The sequence below is a fragment of the Zalophus californianus genome, chromosome X (genome assembly GCF_009762305.2).
Source record: "Zalophus californianus isolate mZalCal1 chromosome X, mZalCal1.pri.v2, whole genome shotgun sequence".
Classification (NCBI taxonomy): domain Eukaryota; kingdom Metazoa; phylum Chordata; class Mammalia; order Carnivora; family Otariidae; genus Zalophus; species Zalophus californianus.
This window is the reverse complement of record NC_045612.1, coordinates 71,045,574-71,069,707: the sequence shown is the minus strand read 5'-3', so window position 1 is coordinate 71,069,707 and position 24,134 is coordinate 71,045,574. Positions and strand designations below refer to the sequence as shown.

The 24,134-nt window shown below is 47.8% G+C and overlaps 1 protein-coding gene across 1 annotated transcript; it reads left to right on the top strand.

The window, feature by feature from the left end:
* The first annotated feature begins 700 nt into the window (after positions 1 to 700).
* GCNA (germ cell nuclear acidic peptidase) lies at positions 701 to 23,911 on the top strand. Its single transcript, XM_035725630.1, has 11 exons — positions 701 to 829; positions 3,104 to 3,158; positions 9,024 to 9,070; positions 9,490 to 9,526; positions 11,442 to 11,524; positions 15,720 to 16,067; positions 17,280 to 17,355; positions 20,289 to 20,433; positions 21,830 to 21,968; positions 22,689 to 22,893; positions 23,156 to 23,911. Exons 2-11 carry the CDS (start codon positions 3,112 to 3,114, stop codon positions 23,400 to 23,402), a joined length of 1,374 nt encoding a protein of 457 aa, XP_035581523.1. The 5' UTR covers positions 701 to 829; positions 3,104 to 3,111; the 3' UTR covers positions 23,403 to 23,911.
* The last annotated feature ends 223 nt before the right edge of the window (positions 23,912 to 24,134 follow it).

Genomic DNA, 24,134 nt, shown 5'->3' with positions numbered 1-24,134 from the left:
AATAAACGCAATATTATTAATATTTAAGTGCACGGAGGTTTTACCTGTGTTCTGTTGGCCACATGCTTAAATCATGAAACGTACCGGTGTCTGCCGGAGAAATGGCACCGTCTAGGAAGCATTTACTTCCCCGGTTTGTTTTTCTGGGTGTGTTGGGAGCGAGTGCCAAAAAGCTTCAAGTAACCAACCCCTCTATCTCCAGGGTTTGGAGGGTTCTGGAAGCAAACGTCACAGTTCAGTGTTGCCAGGCGCTGTTGGATCGATGCCTTGTTCTTATCTAGGGGTCTAGGTGGCTTTCCCGCATCCCCCCTAGCTCAGAGTAGTTGTGGAGGTGGGGGGGGGGGGGCAGGCAAACGGGCTTAGAGGTTTGGGCGATTCCGGCAAGGAACGGAGCTTGCTTATCCACGTTCTCACAAAGATGAAACTTGAGGAAGATTGAGCCCAGTTCTTCCCCGTCACCCAAAGTTAATTTGGGCATCGGCAAACTACAGAAACCGGCTCGGGGACCAGAGCTCTGCGTGAAATGGCGCTTTTCCGTGACAAGCAGCACCCGTTGAAGTGATAGACCTGACTCCGGAAGCACTGCGGCTGTGGGCGCCAAAGTTGAGTTCCTAGCCGCGAAGTTTAAATTTGCCCCGTGACCATCCTGTGATAGGTGGGTACGGGGAGCATGAGAACACGTCAGTTCCTATCTCCCCCCCCGCGGAGCCCGGGCTCTATAAAAGGTCTTCCGCCGGGCGTCCCCTCGCAGTTGCTCAGGAGCTCCCACACCGTCCACCACCTGCTGGAGGTGAGCAGCGATCGGCCACGCTAGAGGCGGCCGGAGCAGGTAGGCAGGCGCTGGTGGGGCTGAAGTGGGTACTGAAGCGGGAACGATCTTGAAGCTCAGCCTAGTCGAGCGGACTTAATTAAAATCAGGACCGCCACATGCCCTGACTGACCATGAACCTTGGGACTGAGATTATGGCAAAATATTTTGCCGGCTTCCACTTTTAAAAAAGGCTTTTGGAAGAAACAATTTTTTTTTTTTTTTTTTTAGCGATATTAACTCCGCTAAAGCAAAGATGAGGAATGGGGGTGTGGAGATCCCCGTGGGGGCATGAGGGAGAAGGGGCCTAGGGGAGGTGGCGTGCGGTTGGGGGGGGTCGTCTAGGCCTGAGCAGTGGAAGGAGAACTAGCTGAGATTGCGGCGTGGGGGTGTTAGATGCCTGATCCTGGAAGGCCGGCGGGCCGATTGAGGTCAGAATAGGGGGTGGTAATGTGGGCAAATGGAGGGTGGGTAGGAGTGCATGTGGGGGGTGGGGGGTGTCTGATCTGCTAGCTGCGGTGAGAGGGTTGTAAGGGCCCAGTGAGTGGAGGTTTTGAGGCCGGATTGGTTGTACGACTGTGGGGGGAGGGGGCAGGCTGGCTGGGGGAGCTGGGAGGGGGGTCTGGGCCTGCGGGTCTAAGACTTCTGGGATTGTGAGGGAGGAGGGGGAGTGGAGGAGGGGAGCTGGTGGTGAGTGGCGGTGTCGAGGCCTGATTGGTGCAACACTGGCTGGGGGCGGGGTCTGGGCCTGCTGGTCTGACTTCCTGGGGTTGGAGGGAGGGGGGGAGTGGGGGGGGTGAGTGGCGCTGTCGAGGCCAGATTGGTGCAAGACTGGCTGGGGGCAGGTTGGTCTAAGACCTCGTGGGGTTGGTGGCGGTGTGGAGACCTGACTGTGCAAGATTGGTTGGTGTCGGCATTGTTGGAGGTGGGGTCTGGGCCTGCTGGTCTAAGACCTCGTGGGTTGGGGGAGGTGCAGGCGGGAGGGCGGGGGTGGCTAGTGGTGTTGAGACCTGATTGGCGCAAGATTGGTTGGCAGCAGAAGTGTTGGGGGTGGGGTCTGGGCCTGGCGGTGTGAGGCCTGGTGGGGTTGGGGGAGGTGCAAGTGGGAGGGTGGGGGTGGCGAGTGGAGGTGTCCAGACCTGATTGGTGCAAGATTGGCGGGCGGCGGAAGTGTTGGGGGCGGGGTCTGGGCCTGTTGGCGTAAGGCCTCCTGGGTACCAGAAGGGGGCGCAGGGGGGTGGGGGCGGGGTGAGTGGAGGTTTTGAGGCCTGATTGGTGCAAGATTGGCGGGCTGTGGACTTGTTGGGGGCGGGGTCTGGGCCTGTTGGCGTAAGGCCTCCTGGGGACCAGAAGGGGGTGCAGGGGGGTGGGGGCGGGAGTGGGGGTTTCGAGGCCGTATTCGTGCAAGACAGGCTGAGGCAGAAAGCGAGCACAGGGAGATAAAGGCGTTGGGGGAGGGTGGAGAATGGTTGGAGGTGGGGGTGACCTGATTCCCTGTAAGACCAGCGGGAGGTGGGTACAGTAGGGGGATGGGGAGAGTAGAGGTTGGATAGCGGTATTTAGTGGCCTGGTCTGTGTAAGACTGCCTGGGAATAGGAGTAGAGAGGGGGAGGGGTGGCAGAGTAGAGGGGTCAAAGCCTGATAGGTGGAAGACTTCTGGGGCTTAAGGCAGGAGTAGGGAGAGTGCAGGCGTGGGGTGAGTGGCGGGCCAGCAGGGATGTGGGGAGTGGGAATCCGTTTTGAGAGAAGCTATCCCTGGGCCAGGGACTGAATAGGAGTTAGTGCATTATAAATCCTTACAATGGGGAGAAAATTTCTCTGGGGGTTAATAAATGAATGATTGGATTGTCCTTGCACATCTCTATACTGTGGCGGTTGAGGTGACCACCATGTGCTTTGGGCTTTCTGATTGATCTGCAAAGAACCTTTGCAGGGTGTGGTGGGAGAGGGTGTCTCTCTAGTTTTCTCCATCCAGGAAAAGCCTGCAACAAACATTTTAATATGTCTCGTTTCGCAGAGCAAAGCTTTGGCCTGAAATTAGGGTGAATAAGCTGCTCAAAAGATAAAATGGCAGATTGTAGAAATGTTGGTTCTGGGGGCACCTGGGTGCCTCAGTTGGTTAAGTGCTGGACTCTTGATCTCAGCCCAGATCTTGATATCAGGGTCGTGAGTTCAAACCCCCCTGCATTGGGCTCCGTGCTGGGCATGGGGCCTACTAAAAAAAGAAAATAGAAAAGAAATGTTGGTTCTGGGTTTTGGTTTTCTTTAAAGAGTATATTTTTGTCTTGACTATAGACACGGACATGTCGGAAGAAACAGCTGGCCAGTCTAAGATCCAGGATGATGATTGGTGAGACTTGAAAAATTCTGTTTTCTTTTAGTTTAGTTCTTCTTGTGTTGGCAAAATGACTTTCGGCAAAAAGCGTATGTTTCTTTCATTTTGAGTTTGCAGAGTTAGTCATAAAATGAGAACTGTAAAAGGGATCTTAGAATCATATAGGAGTCCAGCCTCTTAGTGCACGAATCCTCTATATAACGTCTCTCTCAGTGGCCAGGAGCATACAACTCCATGAAGCAACACAGTGCATTGTTGAATATGCGTAATTTCTAGAAAGTTCTTCATTCTAATGAACTTAAAACTTAGGTTACTTCCATCCCATTGTTCACAGTACTGCCCTCTAGAGGTACACAGATGAAGTGTTTTTCTTCTCCACGATAAGGGGGTATTTTAAGATAGCCGTCTCATCTCTTAAGTCTTCTCTCTCCTGGAACACTGCCCTGATTGCCTCCTTCACAGATAAGCGTGTAAGCATATAACATGGGAGAAAGTAGAAACCATAGAACAGAGAGTCTGGAAACAGACCCAAATACCCAAATGTGAAAACTGAGTTCATGATTTAAAAAAATGACATTTCAAATCAGTGGGGAAAAGATGGATTCATCAACAAATAATTTGAAGATAACTGGCTAACCATTTGGAAAAAAATAAGAATTGGATTCTTACCTCCCCTCTCCTTACAACAAAAGAAATGACACATGGATAAAATATTTAAAAATAAAAAACAAAATCATTTAAAAATGTTAGAAAACAGGTAGATTTTGTTTCTAATAATTTTGGGGTGGGGGAAGCCTCAGTTTGATATCAAACAAAAGTATATTCACATTACTCGTGATAAAAGGCTGTTTTTCTCAGTCTACAAAGAACTTTTACAGGTCAGCAATTAAAGGTGACCCACACACATGAAAACTGGGCAAAAGATATCAGAAGGTAGTTCTTAGGAAAAAAATACAGGTGACCCATAGACATTAAAATTTATCCAACTTTACATTACTTATATATGAAGAAATGAAAAAATTTTCATGAGATACCATTTTTCATATATCAGATTGGCAAAGATTAAAAAAACTGGTAATAACTGGAGTTGGCAAATTTGTAGGAGAACAGGCAATTTCCTATAGCCATCGTGGGAATATAAATTGGTGCAACCTTTTTGGAGGGCAATCTGGAAATATCCCAAATTGTCAATGCCCATGTCCTTTGACCCAGTAATTACTAGGACTTTTTCTTTCCCTGTTAGAACAATTTTATTTAATGTCTGTGTGTGTATATATATATTCACGTATACTGAAGTGCATAAATGTGCTTATGTCATACATTCTTTCTGCGTATTCACTCTTAGTTGTTCTTGACTCCTTTGCCCCTTCTCCCATGTCCCTTTTCCCTATAACTCATATTTATTTAATCACATAGGGACATATACAGGCTGATTTGGTCTTTGTTCACTTCTGGGGAAGAAGGATGAATGACTTAATTACTAGTCCACAGAGAAATAAGTACAAGGATGTTCGTTGCAGCATTGTTTGTAATAGCACAAATTTGGAAAGAGTTTAAGTGTCCTAAGGGTGTAGTTGAATGGATTATGGTTCCTCCAAAAAAGTGTGGTAAGACATGTATGTTCTGGTAACAGAAAGACTAAGATACATAAAGTTAAAAACTACCAGGGGCTGAACAATCCATGTAGCACAATACTATTTATTTTAAAAATAAAATGTGTGCACTTGACTTGTGCTGGTATGTGCTTATGTTTAAGAGCTCTCTAGAAGAATAAATAAGACACATTGTTTATTCCTGGTGAGTGGGACTCTTGGAGGAACAGGGACAAAGTGTTCCTCTCCCTCACTCCTCTTTTCAGTGTTCTTTATCACTCAGAAAGCTATCTGGTAAACATAACATTGATAGTCATTAAAATGGAAGGGGGGATTAGCAAAAGAATGCAGCAAACAAACATGGGAAAATACATATCTTAAGTAATAAAAAGAAATGCAAATTTCAGTGTTATTTACTTACTAAATTAGCAAATGAAAAAAAATTGTCCTATTATAGTAATGTCAAACTGTACACCGCTCTAATCCTTTGGAAACGATTAAGCAAATGTACCAAGAGCTATAAAATTGGTCAGACCTTTGATGAATTTGACTTTTGGGAATTAACTTTGGGGAGATCCACTTTATAAAAGTAATTAAACGCACAAAGATGCTTGTTGCAGCATTCAACTGAAAAATTAATGTGTGTTATCACAGATGCACAGGGTAAAATTCCAAGCTCTCTCCCTGACCCTCAGTCACTTGCCCCAAATAGTGCCCTGGGCGGATGGTTGGCATTAGTTCTCCTGAGAAGTAAACAGGCAGTCTGCTTTATTAGTCAGCCCCTTGCAAATCTGGTTAACAGGAGTCCTTCCTCTAGCATTTGACGAAGCATTGAGAGACCCCAGTTCCGGAAGCTACAGCTGCGAAGACCAGATCCTAGAGTTCTGGGTGGAAGATGGCTCTTGAGGCTGGATAGTGACCGGCCAGGCTCTCCACCCACCCTCGCTGCAAGTCGGGACCATTACGTTTCAAGATCTGGGCACTGTGTTTTCATCAGTGCAGATGATGCTGTTTTTTTGTGTGTTCGTTTTTACGAACAGAGGCTCACTCTGTACCTCACGTAACCTTCACATAAGGTTCGCATAAACTGGTCATGTGTAATTTTTTAAATGGAGAACATTTAAACAGATCTTAAATGGTGAGATCTCGTAGGCAAAGTCTTTTACAAACAAGGTTCTATGGGGGTGTGGGTGGGAGGGTGGAAAATAATAAAAGGGGTCCTCGGAACCACTTTTTGAGATTCGTTCATTCTTTTACTCAGGCAGATAGTCAAGTATTGACTTTGCACCGAACAGTGTGAAACAGGGTATACTTCCAAATCCTTGTATGGTTTACCGTCTGGGATGGGAGATAGAAACATGTAAGCAAGCAATTACGGTATAGTGTGATAAATGCTGTGATGTGGGAGAGGTACGTGATCCTGTAGGAGGGCAGACATTATCTTATTTTTCACAGTAGCCCTATGAGATAAGTGGTTCTTTTTTTTTAAAGATATATTTATTTTAGAGACAGAGGGGGGGGGAGGAGCAGAGGGAGAGGGAGAGAGAAAGAATCTTGAGCAGACGCCCCACTGAGCGCAGAGCCCGACAGGGACTCGATCTCACGACCCCAAGATCATGACCTGAGCCGAAATTAAGAGCTTAACTGACGGAGCCACCCAGGCTCAGACCCCAATTCTGAGACTTCTTTCCCACAGTTTCGAAATTGGGATCCATCACACATTTGATAGCATGTCAAAAAAACACTACCTTGCTAGTGGTTTTTTTTTTTTTTTCTTTCCTGGAAGTACATATGTCTTAGATGAGATGGAATGTATTCTAGAAGTAGAGCCGACAGATCTTGCTGATGGATTGGATGTGGGAGGTGAGTGAAAAAGAGTGGAATCAAGGATGACTCTTCTAAGTTTTTGGTTTGTGTTACTGTGTGGATGGTGGATGGTGGTGCCATTGACCGAGATTGGTAAGTCTCCTCTAGGTATGGAACAGGCTTGAGGGAGGAATTCTGTACTGGCTGTGTGACGTTTCACATGCTTAGTAAATGTCCAAGAGGTCACGCAGACAGTTGGAGCTCAGTGAAGAGTTTGAGGCTGGATTTAGAAAATTGGGGGATTTGGGGTCTTAGGAAAGTAGAATGAATGATCCAGGAGAGAGGGGACAATAGTGCAATACAGAATGGAAAATTGCAGGAATAAAATCCTTGAGAAGGTGGGAGGGGGATGAGATCCAAAGGGCAGGGGAGGGTTTGGCCAGAGACAGGAGTAGGAACATTGTGTTCATTGTTAACTGTAAAGAAATAAGAGAATTGGGTGTTGTTGCAGATAGGACAGTAGATTCGCTCGCTGGTGGGAGGATGAGGCAGTTCCTGTCTGATGGCTTTATTTTCCCAGTGACTTATGAGACAAGGCCGTTAACAGAATGAAGGAGGTTTCCACAGTTTGAAGGCAGAAGGACGGCTGAAATGCACAATGCAAGGGGGAGGAGACTGGTTTTCATGGATCAACCAAAGCCCAGTTAGTACGCTTTGGTGGCCTGGCCACTGACTAGTCTTTTTTCAGCCCAAGATGCTTTGTTTTGTTAATACTACAAGATGGATGAGCAGAAATAGCGTATTTTAAAAATCACCAGGGGCGCCTGAGTGTCTCAGTCAGTTGAGCCTCTGACTCTTGGTTTCAGCTCAGGTTATGATCTCAGGGTCCTGGGATCAAGCCCCACGTTGGGCTCTGTGCTCAGTGTGGAGTCTGCTTAAGATTCTCTTCTCCCTCTGCCCCTCTACCCCCCCCACCATGCGCACACACTCTTTCTCAAATAAATAGATAAATAAAATCTTTAAAGAAAGAGAACCAAGGTCACGTTTTGACCCATACCTGGGAAACCTTACACCCAGCAAGAGTTTTCTTTGCTGATTAAGAAAAAATTTTGATGCTGAAACCTATAATATATTATATGTTAACCAATTAAATTTAAATTTTAAGTAATTGGAAAAAATTTGAGGTCTACTCCTGAGTAACTCCAGTGTACAGTGACAGGTACATGAACAGGAAATTGAACCAGGGGGGTGAGTTAGCATGTATCTTGAAAAACTGAGAAATATTATCGATCCAGTATTATAATCTGATATAAAAATATTATCCAATATATTATCAGTCTAATAACCAACCTCAAGGTTAAAATGAATGCCCTGAAGAAGTGGTGAAAGCTAACTTGATATATGTAAGACCTTATACATAAACCCTTATAACTATTAGGTTCACCTTTAGCACTTCTGGTTTCCTCTCTGAGCTCTGTGTCACGCTAACTAATGCTAAGGTAACCTGTGATGAGGTCCTAGATTGTAGCCCGGTGCATTATTGGGGGGCAGAGAAGCAAGAGGTCCCGGCATCATGGTTCACTGCAGGGAGCAGCTGTAGCTGGGCAATCACCCTTCGTTTGCCTCCCAAGAAATGGATTTCAGCATTTGCCCATTTAGCCAGACAGCAGTCCCAATAAGTAGGCCCTCTTCAAGCCCAGTCAAGTCCTAAAAGGTGTCCTTGCTCTTTTGTCCTTCTGATTTTTAGCTGTTTTAGAGAACAGAGATTAGTTTAGAGAACTAATCTCTTCATCCTCGAGTCCTTTCACGTGTGGCCCCTTTCACTTTCATATCTTTCTTTTCCTCTTTTTCTTAAAGATTTATTTAGTTATTTTAGAGACAGAGTGGGGGTGGGGAGGAGCAGAGGGAGAGAGAGAGAGAATCTCCGGCAGACGCCCCACTGAGCGTGGCGCCCGACTCGGGCCGGATCTCACGACCCTGAGATTGTGACCTGAGCCGAAATCCAAGAGTTGGATGCTTTTTTTTTTTTTTTTAAGATTTTATTTATTTATTTGACAGAGACACAGCGAGAGAGAGAACACAGCGAGAGAGGGAGAGGGAGAAGCAGGCTCCCCGCGGAGCAGGGAGCCTGAGGCTGGACTCCATCCCAGGACCCTGGGATCATGACCTGAGCCGAAGGCAGATGCTTAACTACTGAGCCACCCAGGCTCCCCCTCACTTTCACGTCTTTAAGTAGAAATAAATCACTTGGCACAAAACAGGCTTCTCAACTAACATTCTGCGGTAAAGACTGAGCAGCCTGTTGCTCGCAATTTTTCTTCACCTCCCTACTGTGATCTTAATTTCATAACTCTCTCAAACTTTTTATGCATAGCAGAAAGTCTGACGGGTGGTTGTCTCCGTGCGAGATTCTGCCTGTGGGCTTGCATATGCTACGTTTAGTGGCCTTCCTTTATAACAGTGTGTATCTCATTTTTTGCAGTTGCATTGTTACTTTGGACTCAAGCAGTGATGAAGAATTTGAGTCCTGTAAGTAGCATCCCCGCAAAGCAGTAATTTCCGTTTCAAGGCATAACTTAACCCTGTCTTTGTGGAGATGACTGAAATGTGGTTTGGGACAGCTGGTGTGAGCCGGTCCTGGGTTTGTCTCCACTAGGGACTCTCTCCAGATTGATGAGGCAAAGACCGTTTCCCTGCTGTTAGAAGCAGAGACAGTTCTTTGGGCTTGTTTTGCAGTTTGCTACCTTGAGCTTTTTCATTCTAGGCCTCCTGACTTTTATTTCCTCTCTAGCTCACATGGGGTGGGGTGGGGGGTATATAAGTCTCCCGAGGATTTTAACCGGCCCTAACTTCTGGACTTGGGCTTGAGGGAATTACAGATGTGGGTAGCCAGGTTTTTTATCCTCCTTCAGACGCTTCCTGACACCCTCTTTCTTTGTCTGATTTAGTTGGAACCAAAAAGAAGGAGCAGAAAGGGAACATTAGGTGAGTAGGAAAATTAGCGAAATTTGACATTTGTTGAAGAATGATGTTGTGGGTAAGAAGTTTTACGAATGAACCTCACATTTCCTCTCCGAGCACTATGTTCAGGGTCATAGTGGGTATCTGATCTCACAGCCAGATTCAAAGTATTAGATCTTTATGCCAGGCCCATTATCTAATTGGTCAGTTTCTTCCTCAGAACGTCTTTGTGTTTGATTCGTCCTCTAATTTGCACTCTCCACTCTTCAGGCCCTTATAGGCCCACGTGCCAGACTGTAGGAGGTGCTAAGAAAATTGACTGGAATAAATCCAAAATAGGATGTTAGTTAACTGATGTTTCCACACTGAATCCTTGAATTACCGTAGTGGGTTTGTTGAGGTATGATTTACATAATGGCAAAATTCACCCTTTTAGGTGTACGGTTTGAAATTTGACAAAGCTATACGGTAGTATAAACGTTACCAATCAGAGAGGTGATGCAGGATATTTTCCTCACTGTCACTTACATTTTATTTTATTCTTTAATTTTCAAAGAAAAAATTTTTTCTTTTGTGTTTTGACAGTATTTTTATTTTTATCTCTATTTATCTTTGTGAGTAAAGCAATAGAAGTTTATTAAGTGAAGACAGAAAAAGCTCTGAAGAGTGAGAGGGCTCCCCACAGGGTTGCCCTATGTTTTTATTTTTTATTTTTATTTATATTTTATTTTTATCTTTTTTAAGACTATTTTTTTAAGTGATCTCTACACACAACGTGGGGCTTGAACTTACAACCCCGAGATCAAGAGTCGCTCGCTCCTCCGACTGAGCCAGCCAGGTGCCTCTACAGTACTTTTTGTTTGTAATTTTTTAATTTTTATTTTTAATTCCAACATAGTTAACATATGGTGTAATACTAGTTTTAGGGGTACAGTGTAGTGAGTCGGACTTCCATATGTCACCCGGTGCTCATCATGTTCGTCGTTTACATTTCAAATGCTTTATCGTGGTTTCTTAGTGGTTTCTAGTGTTATACATAATAAAGGCCTTATTTGATAATACATTTAAATATCCAATTTTTACATAGAAAAATTGGTTTCTTCCTGCCTCCACTAGATAGATGTTGAACAAATACGTTGAGAAAATCTGTTTTAATGGGCCTGCTGGGAATGCCCACAGGTCTTGGTCCAGTCCCTGGAAGCTACTATAGTGGGATATTGGAGGAAGGGTGGAACTGGAGAGGAAGGGGAAGAGTTCAGTTTTGGGCGTGTGGAAGTGGAGGGGCCCGTAGGCAGGGCCGATACTCAAGACATTTAACGACCAGTAGAGTACAGATGGGGACAGTCAGGATGACTGCCCGACCCGTCAGAACAGACCCCATCAATAAACAGCAGCTAACGCTATTCCTGGGCGTGCAGACTGCCAGTCAGCCCTACCCACAGGATATCCAGGTAGGAAGTTGGAACTGTGGAGCTGGAAGTCAGGCGCATGGTCGGGCTGGATATAATGGCTTGTGCTGGTGGATAGGTGATGGCCACGCGGTCCTTAGGAATTGATTAGCTTGGTGTGAAGGCACTGTGGAGAAAGCCTGGGAGTGAGCTGAGGAGGAGCGGTGAGTGAGAAGGAGTGGATGGAGGGCGGGAAGAGAACCGAAACGGAACAGTAACTTGGAAATCCAGAAAAGAGTTTTCAGGAGGGAATGACCAACAGGAGAGCCAAGGCCCCTCAACCTGGCAGCTTAAACGTGGTGAAGATGAAAAATGGCAAATCAGGAACAATGACTGAGTAGTTCCGAAGAAGGGGAACAGAGTTGCTGTGGGGAATAAGCCAACAGAACTTTGCCAGGTGCTCATGTTCATGGGGGAGGAGTCAGGAAAGGCTGTGAACACAAGACCGTGGTGCTGACGTTTCTCTTGTTTTTCCCTGTCTCCTCACTCAGCTATGTGGTGATTGACTCTGACTCTGAAGACGAATACTTCAGCAATAAAGTCAGAGCTCACAAACCTGACATAATCATCCAAGGCAAGTATACTAGTAACCGAGGGAAGTAGCTGAGCTTGCAGCCCCGGCACATGGTGGCGTCGGGTTACGCGTCAGCAAACGTTTGATTCCGGTGCCCACTTCATAGCGGGTGTCGCCATTTCTTCCCTCGTGGGTGCTGGGTGTGGATATGGAGGGATTCCCCCCACACACCCCCTCCCTGGTGAACTTCCAAAGACAGCAGCAACTGTTCTCGGCGCTTTAGACCTTGACCATCCCCCTCCACAGAGTTCTGACCTACCTATATTATAGGGTCCCCCCCCCCCCACCTATACATAGGGACCAGGGGGGAAGAAAGTCAGGAACTGATACTACGAAGGTATGAAGGCTACTCTGCTACTCCACGCCACCCCCCTCCGTCCCCGCCACTCTTTTCCTCCTTCTCTGTGTGTGGGAATGACAAAGAGAGGGAAGGTGAGAGGCGTGGGCTCATTCTTCCCAGCCTGGTGGAGACTTAGGTGGATGATGGTGCTGAGTCAGCCCACAGTGACTTCTCGGGGGAAACCCTTGCTTTCTCCAGCTAGCTGTGAGTCTTTGCCTTTCACCATTCTCCGCATATTTTCTAGAGATTTCTGTTCTTCTCAGAGCCCATTTTCCACAGCTGATCTTTGCACCTTTGGCCTCAGAGGCTCTTTTAAAAACCTTTCCAGAGGCATGGAGCTATACTCGTAGTTCAGAACCTATTCAGTGGGGGTGAAACGTAGGAAGACTAGGAGCTTCCTTTTTTTTTTTTTTTTAAGATTTTATTTAATTATTTGAGAGAGAGCGAGAGCAGGGGAGGAGCAGAGGGAGAAGGACAAGCAGACTCCTCGCTGAGTGTGGAGCCTGATGCGGGGCTCGATCTCACAACCCCTGAGGTCATGACCTGAGCTGAAATCAAGAGTCAGATGCTTCACCCACTGAGCCACCCAGGCGCCCGAAGTCTAGGAGCTTTTTAACCCTCAGGGATGGTACTTTTTTGATCCTTGTTCGCTTAGTACCAGGTATAGGGCATGATACATAGGCCTTCCATTAAGGTATCGGCACCCTTAAGGTACTGGCCACTTCTTTAGTAACTACCAAAGAGCTACCATTGGCCAGATTCCTGGCTAACCTGGGTCATCAGAGCAGGGAAAGGAGTGGTGGCTTGGAACCCTAGTCTACTGTTTCACTACCTGTCCCCTCTCATTGAGTTTTCCTCTCCTCTCTAGCTCGGAGTGGATGTGCCTGAGTAGGACAGAGGTCCGGGTGCAGAGTAGGGGGCATGACATGACGAGCCACTGTAAGGGGCCAGAGGGAGCCCTAAGAGAGGTAGCTTTAGAGTAGGGCATGAGACGGGACACCTGGGTGGCTCAGTCGGTAAAGCCCGCATCGGGCTCCCTGCTCAGCGGGGAGCCTCCTTCTTTCTCTGCCTGCCACTCCCCCTGCTTGTGCTCTGTCTCTCTCTCTGACAAATAAATAAAATCTTAAAAAAAATAGAGTGGGGCATGAGAGACAGCCAGAAAGCAGTTCATCACCATAGGTGACCACTTGCTGACTCGTTTCATCGGAAAATCCTTATTTTTGTTTTTGAGGAGGAACTTTGAACTAAGGCTGCTCTTACTTTCTGACTGGTGGACTCTTACCGGTGGGCATTCATCCCCGTAAAGGAGAGCTGGAGAATGCTCCAGTAGGACTGTCTTTGTAGGTCTCTCTACTGTTCTCCACATGCCACTTCTTTCCTTCTTGTCATGAGCTGAGGTGATGTTACAGAAAAAGGGCTTGAACACAACACTTCTGAGGTCACTTCTAACCTTTGTCAATGTATAGTCATTGTTCTTTTGTAGATTATAAGCAGTGTGCCCCTCCCCCTCCCCCTCTCTTCAAAATTTCAACTTCAGTTGAGAAATCTTTAAAATTTCTAGGAAGGCTGACTTTTTACCATAGCAACACCCACTCCTTTCTCTTTCTTTATTGCATATCCGAAGTTCTTTGATGATGAAGTGATAGATGAGACTCACAAAGTATGTGATCCCAAATCTGCAAGTGCAGGAGAAAGACTTTTTGTACCGTAAATATATTGTCACATCTTGCCTGTGCCGTGGTTTATATTTTTTTAAAAAACTTTTATTTATTTGACAGAGAGAGAGCACAAGTAGGCAGAGAGGCAGGCAGAGGGAGAGGCAGGCTCCCTGCTGAGCAGGGATTCCCGATGTGGGGCTCGATCCCAGGACCCTGGGATCATGACCTGAGCCGAAGGCAGCGACTTACCTGACTGAGCCACCCAGGTGCCCCGGTTTATATTTTTTTTTACATCCAGAACCCGAGGAACCTGGAAGGTGAGCTCTGAACAGACTCCAGAGAGCGTGTGTGGTGTTAGATATGCCACGCCGCATTTCTAGGTGAGGGGACCCTTGGCGAACATTACAAATGTTCCCAAGGCTTCTCAGTGCTGGCAAGAGGAGTGACCTCCTCACGCTTACATCAGTGGCTCTGAGAGCTTTGCATTTGTGGGCTAGTTAGAAAATTAAATTTTGATGGCTAACATAGAGTTGCCACTTTTTCATTTGTCTAACAGTGGGAATAAATTCTAACTAACATCTGCTATTGCCATAATTTCATAAGGTAAAGAAACCAAAAGTTTAGGGAGGATATACTCTCAAAATAAAGGACAGTCCTTTATTTCTTTATTTTTTTTTAAAGATTTTATTTATTTATTAGAGAGAGAGAGAAACAGCATGAGAGGGGAGAAGGTCAGAGGGAGAAGCAGGCTCCCTGCTGAGCTGGGAGCCTGATGTGGGACTCGATCCCAGGGCTCCAGGATCATGACCTGAGCCGAAGGCAGTCGCTTAACCAACTGAGCCACCCAGGCGCCCGAGGACAGTCCTTTAAATGATAGAGATTGAACTTGATAGGGGAAAAAAAAACCCCACCTTGTTTTTCTGATTTCTCTTATTTTTCTGTGGACCAGAGAAAACATACAAGTCTACAGAGCTGTGTTTGGGAACTGCTGAGCACCTGCAGTGTGCAACTTAGAGAATGTGATTTGAAAATTGCCACTGGGCTTGGATTGCTATTTTACCTGATACTCCTCTCAGTAAAGTAAAAGAGTTATAGAGGGAAAATAATCTGAAATAATTGATTCTTCTTTTAATTTTGATTTTTAATTTAAAAAATTTTTTAAGAAGATTTTATTCATTTGAGAGAGAGTGAGCACGAGCAGGAGGGAGCGGCAGGCAGAGGGAGAGGGAGAAGCAGGCTCCCCGCTGAGCAGGGAGCCCGATGCAGGACTCAGTCCCAGGACCCTGGGATTGTGACCTGAGCTGAAGGCAGACTCGTAACTGACTAAGCCTCCCAGGCGCCCCTATTTTTATTTTCTTATTTTAAATTTTAGTTAGTTAACATACAGTGCAATATTGGTTTCCGAAGTAGAACTGAGTGATTCATCACTTAACGTACAGCACCCAGTGCTCATCCTAACAAATGCCCTCCGTAATACCCATCCCCCACCCACCTCCGTCCATCAACCCTCGGTTTGTTCTCTATCCTTAAGAGTCTCTTATGGTTTGTTTCCCTCTCTCCTTTTCTCTCTTTTTCCCCTTCCCATTTGTTCATCTGTGTTCTGTCTTTAATTCCTCATGTGAGTGAAATCATATGGTATATTTCTTTCTCTGACTGACTTGTTTCACTTAGCGTGGTACACTCTAACTCCATCCACATCAGAGGACAGTATGGAGGTTCCTCAAAAAGTTAAAAATAGACCTGCCCCATGACTCAGCAATGGTATTTACCCAAAGGGTACAAAAATACAGATTCGAAGGGGTATGTGCACCCCAATGTTTTCGTTTTTTGTTTTTTAAAGATTTTATTTATTTATTTGAGAGAGAGAATGAGAGAGAGAGAGAGAGCATGAGGGGGGGAGGGTCAGAGGGAGAAGCAGACTCCCCGCTGAGCAGGGAGCCCGATGCAGGACTCCATCTGGGGACTCCAGGATCATGACCTGAGCTGAAGGCAATCGCTCAACCAACTGAGCCACCCAGGCGCCCTGCACCCCAATGTTTATAGCAGCCTTCTCAACAATAAAATAACTGATTCTTAACTGTGATTCGTGATGTCACCATTTCCAGCTTGTTTAATTTGTGCTCAATAGTCTGAAGTTGAGTGTATGGGGTGGGTGGAGGGGGTATATATGTATGTGATTGTGTCTCTTGAATTTCAGATGAGATTCTGGATGTGTTATCCGATACTGAGGAGCAGCCGCCTACCAAGGAGCCTCCAATAGTTATCATTGATGATGATAGTGATTTTGAGGGCCCTGTGATCATAATAGACGAGGATTCGTGTGATCAGGGCCAAACTGCCTCAGAGGAAAAGGAGATGGAGGTCTTCGATGTCTCTCAATGCAATTCATCTCATTATGTTGGTGAGCCGAATCTGGGTGAAGATCTTGGCCAATCTCTGAGCGGTGCTGAGACTACAGTGGAGATTACAGATGATGAGGCTGCACCTGTGGTGGAGCAACCACGGAAGAGGAAGAGGAAGACCAAGAACATATGTGTGACACCCGGTAAGCCAGTCACATCAAGCAGGCCTGACCTACTGAATCGGCCCCGCCCACCCCGCGTGCCAGCCATGCCTGCCTCGCCCTTTGCCCTGGACATGTCTTGTCTGGTCAAGTCGGCCTGTCCTCCTAGGCCATTTCAGCAGCTTCCTAGTGGCTAAGGGAGACAGCCATCCCAGGGAAAACAATCTTTCTGGAAATGGGGGAGGAACGCCCATGTCTTACGAGTCGCATTTCCCTCGTCCTGGCACGCTTTGTCTCTGTGCTTTTTGTCCTGAGGAGACCCCATTCTTCCTGGGACCCAGCCCAATTGTCAGTTCCTGTGGGAAGCCAGACGTCAGAGATGCTCCTCCCTCCTGGGTCCTCATAATTCTCAGACCCTGTCTCTGCTAAAGCGCTTACCCAGCTGTCTGACGATAGGTTTCTGAATCTGTCCCCCCCCCCCCCCCGCCAAGTGGACAGTGAGCCTCTTGATGGGAGGACTGTTCATTTTTAAGTCTCTCCCAGGGTCTAGCCTGGTATTCGGCACATAGTAGATGTTTAATACTTTTTTTTTTTTTTCAATAAGTGAACGGATGACACTACCGTTACGGAAGTCTCCGACTAGAGCAGTTAGCAGTATATGGAGGCTAACCAAAGATGGATAGACTGGGCTTGTATATCGAGTGAAGGTCCTGCCTGGGATCTCAGCCACTTCCTTATTTTTTTTTTTTAAGATTTAATTGTTTGGGAGAGGGAGAGACCGTAGTAGCAGAGGGAGAGGGAGAAGCACACTCCCCGCTGAGCAGGGAGCCCGACACGGGGCTGGATCCCAGGACCCTGGGATCATGACCGGAGCCGAAGGCAGACGCTTAACCCACAGTCACCCATGTGCCCCTGAGCCACTTCCTTAGAGCAAGTGTGTGAGCTTTGCCACACCGTTCCTTATACTGCCCATGCTTCAGTTGCCCACACAATCTAACCTCATGCGGCAGGCTCACATAACCTCATTATATAGTCCTTGTACCTACGACAGCTTATTCTGCTGGCAGCTCTGGGATTCACGTAGGGAGACTCTGTCTCATGGACCGATGGAGAGTTTGCAGGCTTTAGACAGGCAGTTACCTTTTCTAGATGGTGCTCTGGGTGTGGCTGTGGGGGCTCCTCCTGGGTGCACCTTTCTGCCAGTTGCTGGGTGGGCCCAATTTTCAGGGTCCAAACGAACTGTTCTCTTTTCAGCTATGAGAGTCTCCAAAAAGCGTGTGTCTTCAAAGAAGAAGCTCAGTGCGGGGAAGACTAAAAAAGACAAGACCAGGTACGTGCTGTCCACGTTCAACTGCGCAGGAATTGATGGTACCGTTGTCCCGTCCGTGTTAAGCGGCCCACGGGGCATGTGGGAGGGTCTTCAAGGGGATGAAGGAGTCCGGTGGGCGAGGGGGACAAGGCTTCCACCCCCGACTTGGGAGGGCATAAGTTGGAGAGGGAGGAGGAGGAGGCACCCCACTGCTACCCACCTCCTTCTGCCTCAGCAGAGCCCCACGTGGGCACCCCACAGCAGCCCACAGCAATGCCCGCGCTTCCCTCGGCTGGCCGGAGCCCTTTAGCCCCCATGTCAGCTCTGGCCATTCCTTGGTCCTTAAGCTCAGATCTGCCTTGTTGCCACCAGTTGGCATGAAACCAAAGCAATCCCAGCGGAGATTGAGGGCGGGACAGACACGTCCCTATCCGTTGGAATTGGGGGGCGGGCAGTCAAGATGGCCTTCCAGGTTTTTGCGGTGCTTTGGCTGCATCCAGTTACTCCTACAGCTTGTGGATGTTTTTGAACATTTTGAAAGCTTAAACATTAGCGTGAAATAGATGGCTCGTGGTTCCTGTATTTTTATTAAGCTACGTGGAATTGATCCTGAGAACAGCAGGTCATTTAGACCAAAGACATGTCAATTCTTAAAAGGACGCCAAAAACTGACACTTGTTTTCATTCGGATTCCAGGAAGTTCTGACCTTTCCGCTTAAAAAAGACGATGTAGTAGAGCATAATTTTCTTCATTCTTCCTTGCATTCAGGAGTAATATATACTTATATCCGAATTATCTTCCAAGACAAGGAATGTGTTTGAAGGAGTGTCTGTTTGGGTTTGTTTGTTTGTTTGTTTGTTTTACCTGTACTTTGGAGCAATAAATGCATCTTAAGGGGAGCAGAAGAACGATGTGTCAGGCACCGGGGCAACAGAACCGCTCGAACCTGAGCTGAGGGGCCCTCTGCTTCTGCACTTCTTGCTCGGTGAGGTAGCTCTCGTAGTTCGGCGTGTTCTCTCGCAGGTGGATCCCCGGTCAGCCAAGGGTCTTCTCTGGGTTCCTAGATATATCCGTAAGCTGCTTTTGTCTCAGTGTCTTGGGTAGCTCCCAGGTTGCTTTGCTGTGGTGTGACAAAAGAAGGCCTATGAGCCGCCCCTGTGTGTCGTTGTCCTCCGCATCATCCAAAGGAGGCTAGTGTGTTTGGACTCCTCAACAGCTGCCTTGGCGCTTCCTGTGGCAGTCTGTAGGCTTCCTGTTGTGCTTTGCCTTGTTCCTGTGTAGGCTGCTTGCTGGTCATGGTGTCTGATGTACCCATTTGGGGTCTTGCTTGTTCCTGTGATGTGGAGATGCTCTGCCTGCAAGCAAAGTGGCACAGACATCGAGGGGAAGGTGGCCCAAGCCACAAGGCCTGCTTGACATAAGCGCAAACAAGCGGGGGGGGTCCCCCTTCTCTGCTGAGGTCTGCAGATGGTTTGGGTTTTCATCTGCTACCTTTTTGGATGCAAATTTGCTTTCAGAACGAGGTGATTTGAGGCAGACCGTGTTAGTCACCAGTCTGAGGCTCTGGGGGTGAGGACCCTAACTTTAGCTGCCTTGGCCTGGTTTTGTTCTGATTTCCTCTCCCCACCCAAGCCCCCTCACAGATGGCTTATTTTGTGACTTTGGGGTTCATGAGTGTCCCGGCAAAATCCCCATTTCAGGAGTTCTGTGAGGTCAGAAACTTAGCTTACGTGTGTTTGCTCCTGTTTTTATCTTTCCAGCTCGGTAGGCTCATCTCTTGGGACCTGTGGGTGGTTGTAGCCAGGATAAAAGGGTGAAATGAATTATTATTAACAAGTGTAAATCCTCGTGTGCTTAGCACTCTCCTTTGTGCAGTGGAATTAGGCCTTGAAAGATGGGGCAGCGGTAGGGGTCTAATGGGAAGACCCCGAGATTTGGGTCCAGAGATCCAGGGTCTCTCTGAACTTTGGGGAAGTCGCCTGACCTCGGACCTTTGGTTTCCTCATCTAGCCAAGTGGAGATCGTGAGAAGAGTAATCACTTCTTTGGAGGGGGGTTGTGAGGATTAAATAGGATAGTGCAACAAGAAGTTCTCTGCAAAGGAGAAAACGCTACACGGATGGTGGTTCTCAGGAGAGCTGGAGACGTGGTCATTCTAGGGCTCAGGGGCAAACCGGCTGTGCCCAGACATGAACGGACTGCGGAGAATCAGTTCTGTCCAGAGAACGTTTAACTTGCCCACCTTGGCCACAGTGGAAATGGTACCTGGAGACAGAGGTTGGGGCCCGACTGACCTGGGCCTTGAATGGCCTGGCCACACAGTGCCAAGCCGGGGAGGGACGGACTTGGGATGTGACCTAGGAAAATGAATCGGAAGTGTGGGGTGCGGGAGAAAGAAAGAAAAAGGGCCTGGAAGGAAGGAGCACAGGGGAATGCCGTAGCAGCAAGGCCCCGAGGGGAGGAGATGAACTTGAACCAGGCTGGTGACCGTGGGGTGCGAAGGAGGGCTGGCTGGAAGAGGTGTGAAGGGGATTGCCGTCTTTGAGCCTGTTTGAATATGGGGCAAGGGAGAAAATGGATTTTAAGATGTCTCTGAGGTTTTCAGCCCGGTATAACAGAAGTCCGATAACTAAACACACTAGAATGGGGGTCATACTCAGGTTAATCAGTTGGCAGCTCGGACCCGGATCCCCCAGGAGAGAGATCGAGACTGCGGATACAGGAGTGGGATCACTCCTGCTGAGGTTGAAGCCACAGGCTTCATATCTCTGAGAAGGCAAGTAGCGAGAAGAAAAAGGCTATGCGTGGAACTTTGGGGAATGCTCTTCTACAAGGAGCTGGAAGGAGGAGGGACCAGCACGTTTTCCGAGTCTCTCTGTATATGACCCGTGTGTGTGCCTTTCTCTTATCTCTTCCTCTAGTTACACATAACTCAGCTGAACTTGCCTTTGCAGGAAAGCGATGTGCAAAATACCTGGATGTTTCCTGCATGACCTGGAAAAGGAAAAGCAGTATTCTGGAAGGAAATTCAAGCAAAATAAGGACAGCCTGGTTCAGAAAATCTACGCCCTGTTTAATAGCTCGGTGTTTGATAAAAAGGTACCGTTGACGAATAAGCATTGGATGAGCGCCTGCTATATGTCTGGCACTCTCAGGGGCTGTGAGGTGTGCGGGATGTGTGAGCTGTGTATTTCCTGCTCTGGAGAAGTGTCAGTTTAGATGGAGAGGTGATGCATGCACAGGTGAAAGAAATAGAGCATGTTTGTGGGTAATCCTCTATGGTACAGACTGTTACCAGCACAGGAGATCAGCAGAGGCAGAAAAAAAAAATCACCGAGAGCCTGAGTGGTCAGGAAATAAGGTTGCCTGCAGGAAGTAAGACTTCTGGCTCTTGAGGGATGGTAGGCAGAGAGAGCAGCGATGGGCGGGGGTGGAGAGGGCATGTGTTGATCCTTGACGATCTGGAAAGAGAGGCTTTATGTTGAAGAATAATGGGAAGGAGCTCTGTGAGCCTGGACAAGTTACTTGACCCCTCTCTGCCTCAGTTTCCTCATCTACAAAATGGGAACGATAATAGTACCCACTACCTCATAGAATTATTGGTTTTTTTTTTTTTTAAAGATTTTATTTATTTGTCAGAAAGAGCACAAGCAGGGGGAGGGACAGAGGCAGAGGGAGAAGCAGGCCCCCAGCCCAGCAGGGAGCCCGACGCGGGGCTCGATCCCAGGACCCTGGGACCATGACCCGAGCCGAAAGCAGACGCTTAACTGACTGAGCCACCCAGGCGCCCCCAGAGAATTATTGTTAGACTTAGGGAGGGTAATACGCGTAAAGTGCCTAGAACAGAGCCTCAGCGGTTATTGGGGTTTTCAGACTTTATTATTTCCGCTGACACAACCTTTTGCAGGGAAAGTTCTTAGATCTTTCTGAGGTTCCCCAGCCTTTGGGGAAGTCACTCATGACAGTTGGTGTTACATCACATGGCTGATGAGGGGACTGAGGTGCACATGAAATTTCACCTCCGTGCTCTTTACGCTCGGGGGGAGCGGGAAGGAGGGGGCTCCAGCTCCTGCCTCAGCAGGTTTGCACCTCTCTCCTTGGCTGCCCCTGACTTGGGTCCTGCATGTGTGTGCCCTCATCCATCTCCCTTATATCCTGATGGTCTGTGTGTTGTTTTTGCCTGGGCTTCAGCCTGGCTTTTATTCTCCCCAGAATGTTTGGATTTGCAGAACTCTTTTCTTAAGATTTTATTTATTTATTTGAGAGAGAGAGAGCACGAGCAGGGGGAGGGGCTGAGGGAGAAGCAGGCTTTTCCCGCCGAGCAGGGAGCCCGATGCGGGGCTCGATCCCAGGACCCCGGGATCACGACCCGAGCCAAAGGCAGACGCCCAACAGATGGAGCCACCTGGGCGCCCCTGCAGAGCTCTTGAGTGAACAGTCTTTGGTCTGCTTGAAGCTGCTTGCTGACTCACTCTGCTGGCTGTTTTGTTCTCAGCTGCCGGAGAAAATAGATATTGGCTGGAATAAAAAGATGCTGAGAACTGCGGGCTTATGCACCACCGGTGAGACCCATTACCCGAAGAGGCAGCGTTATGCAAAGATAGAGATTTCTCTGAAAGTCTGCGACTCTGCAGGTGACGGCAGCTTCCCTCCTGCGCCCTTTCTTTGTGTAGTGACTCGTAGGGACTGGTATTTCCCAGCAGCCTATGCCACAGCTTTTCCTGTCCTTCCTGGGTAGATAGGCCTTCTGTGCCTTGCTCAGGGGACATGATCTTTTTTTATTTTTTAGAATTTTTGGAAAAGATTTATTTATTTCTTTTAGAGGGAGTGACTTATTTTAGAGAGAGAGAGAACGCACGAGCAGGGGGCGAGGGAGAGAGAGAATCTGAAGCAGACCAAGCCGAGCACAGAGCCCGACGCGGGGCTCGATCTCACGACCCCGAGATCGAGACCTGAGCCAAAATCAAGAGACGGACGCTTGACCGACTGAGCCACCCAGGCGCCTCTGCTCAGAGGACACGATTATCAGATGTCTCCCCAGCCCTGAGAATCCAGCTTGGCCGTCTTTCCATTAGGCTAACTGTCTCTCAGCAGGTAGCTCCCTGTTGCTGGCCAACCACCAAATCTTCAAAATGACCCTCCTGTCCTCGGTCCTTTGCCTCCGCCCAGGTGTGGGGCCCTGTCACCTCACTCTTCATCTCCATTCAGTCTCCAGCACACCACCACACCACTTCCTGCTAAGCCACCTGGGGCTGGTGTGTGGCAGGGGCGAGAGTCTAGGTAGGGGTGGTTGAGTGGCAGGCCAGAGGGAATTGGTTCAGGTGCTCACGATTTCTTTCCATCCCTCTTCCGAGACCGTCTCCGGGATACTTTGATCCATGAGATATGCCATGCAGCCTCCTGGCTTCTTGATGGCATCCGTGATTCTCATGGTGACGCATGGAAGTATTATGCCAGGAAATCGAATATAGTGCACCCGGAGCTGCCCATGGTCACTCGTTGCCATAACTACAAGATTAACTACAGGATCCATTATGAATGTACTCAGTGCAAAACCAGGTAAGACCCTCCGCCTCCGACTTTCTTCGGTTACTTTTCTGCTACAGCCTCCAGCCAACTGGCCCTTTGTGATTTTGTTAGTAAGTGCCTGGCTGGCCGACGTGAGAAGTAAACCTTCTCTGCTCCTTTCCACGTCTTCTTTCTCCATGCTCTCCGACTTGGAGCCGGCCTGAGAGTCTTGCTTTGAGCCCAAGGCCAGCAGCTCCGAGAGCACGCTGCGGTACAGTGACTGATCGATTTGTGGTGTCTCTTTCCTCATTAGGGTCGGCCGCTATACCAGATCCTTGAACACTGACCGCTTTATCTGTGCCAAGTGCAAGGGGCCCCTGGTCATGCTGCCGTTAACTCGCAAGGATGGAACCCCCATTGCACCCCATGTGAGGCCCTTTGCTAAGTATGTGAAGGAGAATTATAGAATGATTAAGAATGAGACGAAAGGGATGAGCCATGGGGATGTGATGAGGCGGCTGAGCAAGGATTATGGCGAAAAGCAAAGGCAGAATCGTTGAAGTTATCTGGGGGTGTATTTCTGTGGGCTGAGCCCCCCCCCCGCTAAGAAGTTTTAGGAAAATATCTGTTTCTGATAAGCAATAAATATTAGGAATAATAGGATTTAAACCGTTTCTTTATAGCCTCATACTGTTAATGATGATTGTTCTTCAAGGATTCCGTTGCTAAGCAATTTTGTGCCCTTGACGGTACTCACAAGCCGTTGGGATCCACTCTGGGTATCAGTTAGTTTTAACATAGTTCTAACACATAGAACACAATGCAGACACAAACTGCGTTTTCAAGAGGGGCAGGTGGAGAGAAGAAGGCTGCTGGGAGGCGAACCAGTTTTAAAAGAGGCAGCACTCCCGAGACCAGGGCTGCCGGCAGGTGGAAATTGTGAAACTTACCTAGACATAAAAGACAAGCATGTTTCATGAATTCAGTTGCTCTTGACATTGAATAAAGCCACGCTGAGCCAGTGTAGTTGTTACTAAGACAAAAAAAATAAATAAAATGTTTTCTGCAATTTGCTTGTTAATGGGGTCTGTTCATTGACAACCTGTGCCTCGTGCGGAACCAGCCCTCAGGTCTTTCGTCCAAGACGCCGGACCTCGGAAGTGCTCCAGAATGTGTCTGCAAGAGCACCCTCCAATCTGGGTTTGTCTAGGATTTTTGTGACTGCCCGTAAGCACTTTGGCAGCCTCCCCACTCCTGGGAGATAGCCGGGATGCAGACTGGGGTCAACGTTG

What these genes read in the sequence shown, in the direction of transcription:
- GCNA (XM_035725630.1), top strand. Translation starts at nt 3,112, where the DNA reads ATGTCGGAAGAAACAGCTGGCCAGTCTAAGATCCAGGATGATGATTG. An exon ending in GAACATATGTGTGACACCCG is followed by an intron (nt 16,068 to 17,279) that starts GTAAGCCAGTCA and finishes TTCTCTTTTCAG; the next exon opens with CTATGAGAGTCTCCAAAAAG. An exon ending in TGTACTCAGTGCAAAACCAG is followed by an intron (nt 22,894 to 23,155) that starts GTAAGACCCTCC and finishes TTTCCTCATTAG; the next exon opens with GGTCGGCCGCTATACCAGAT.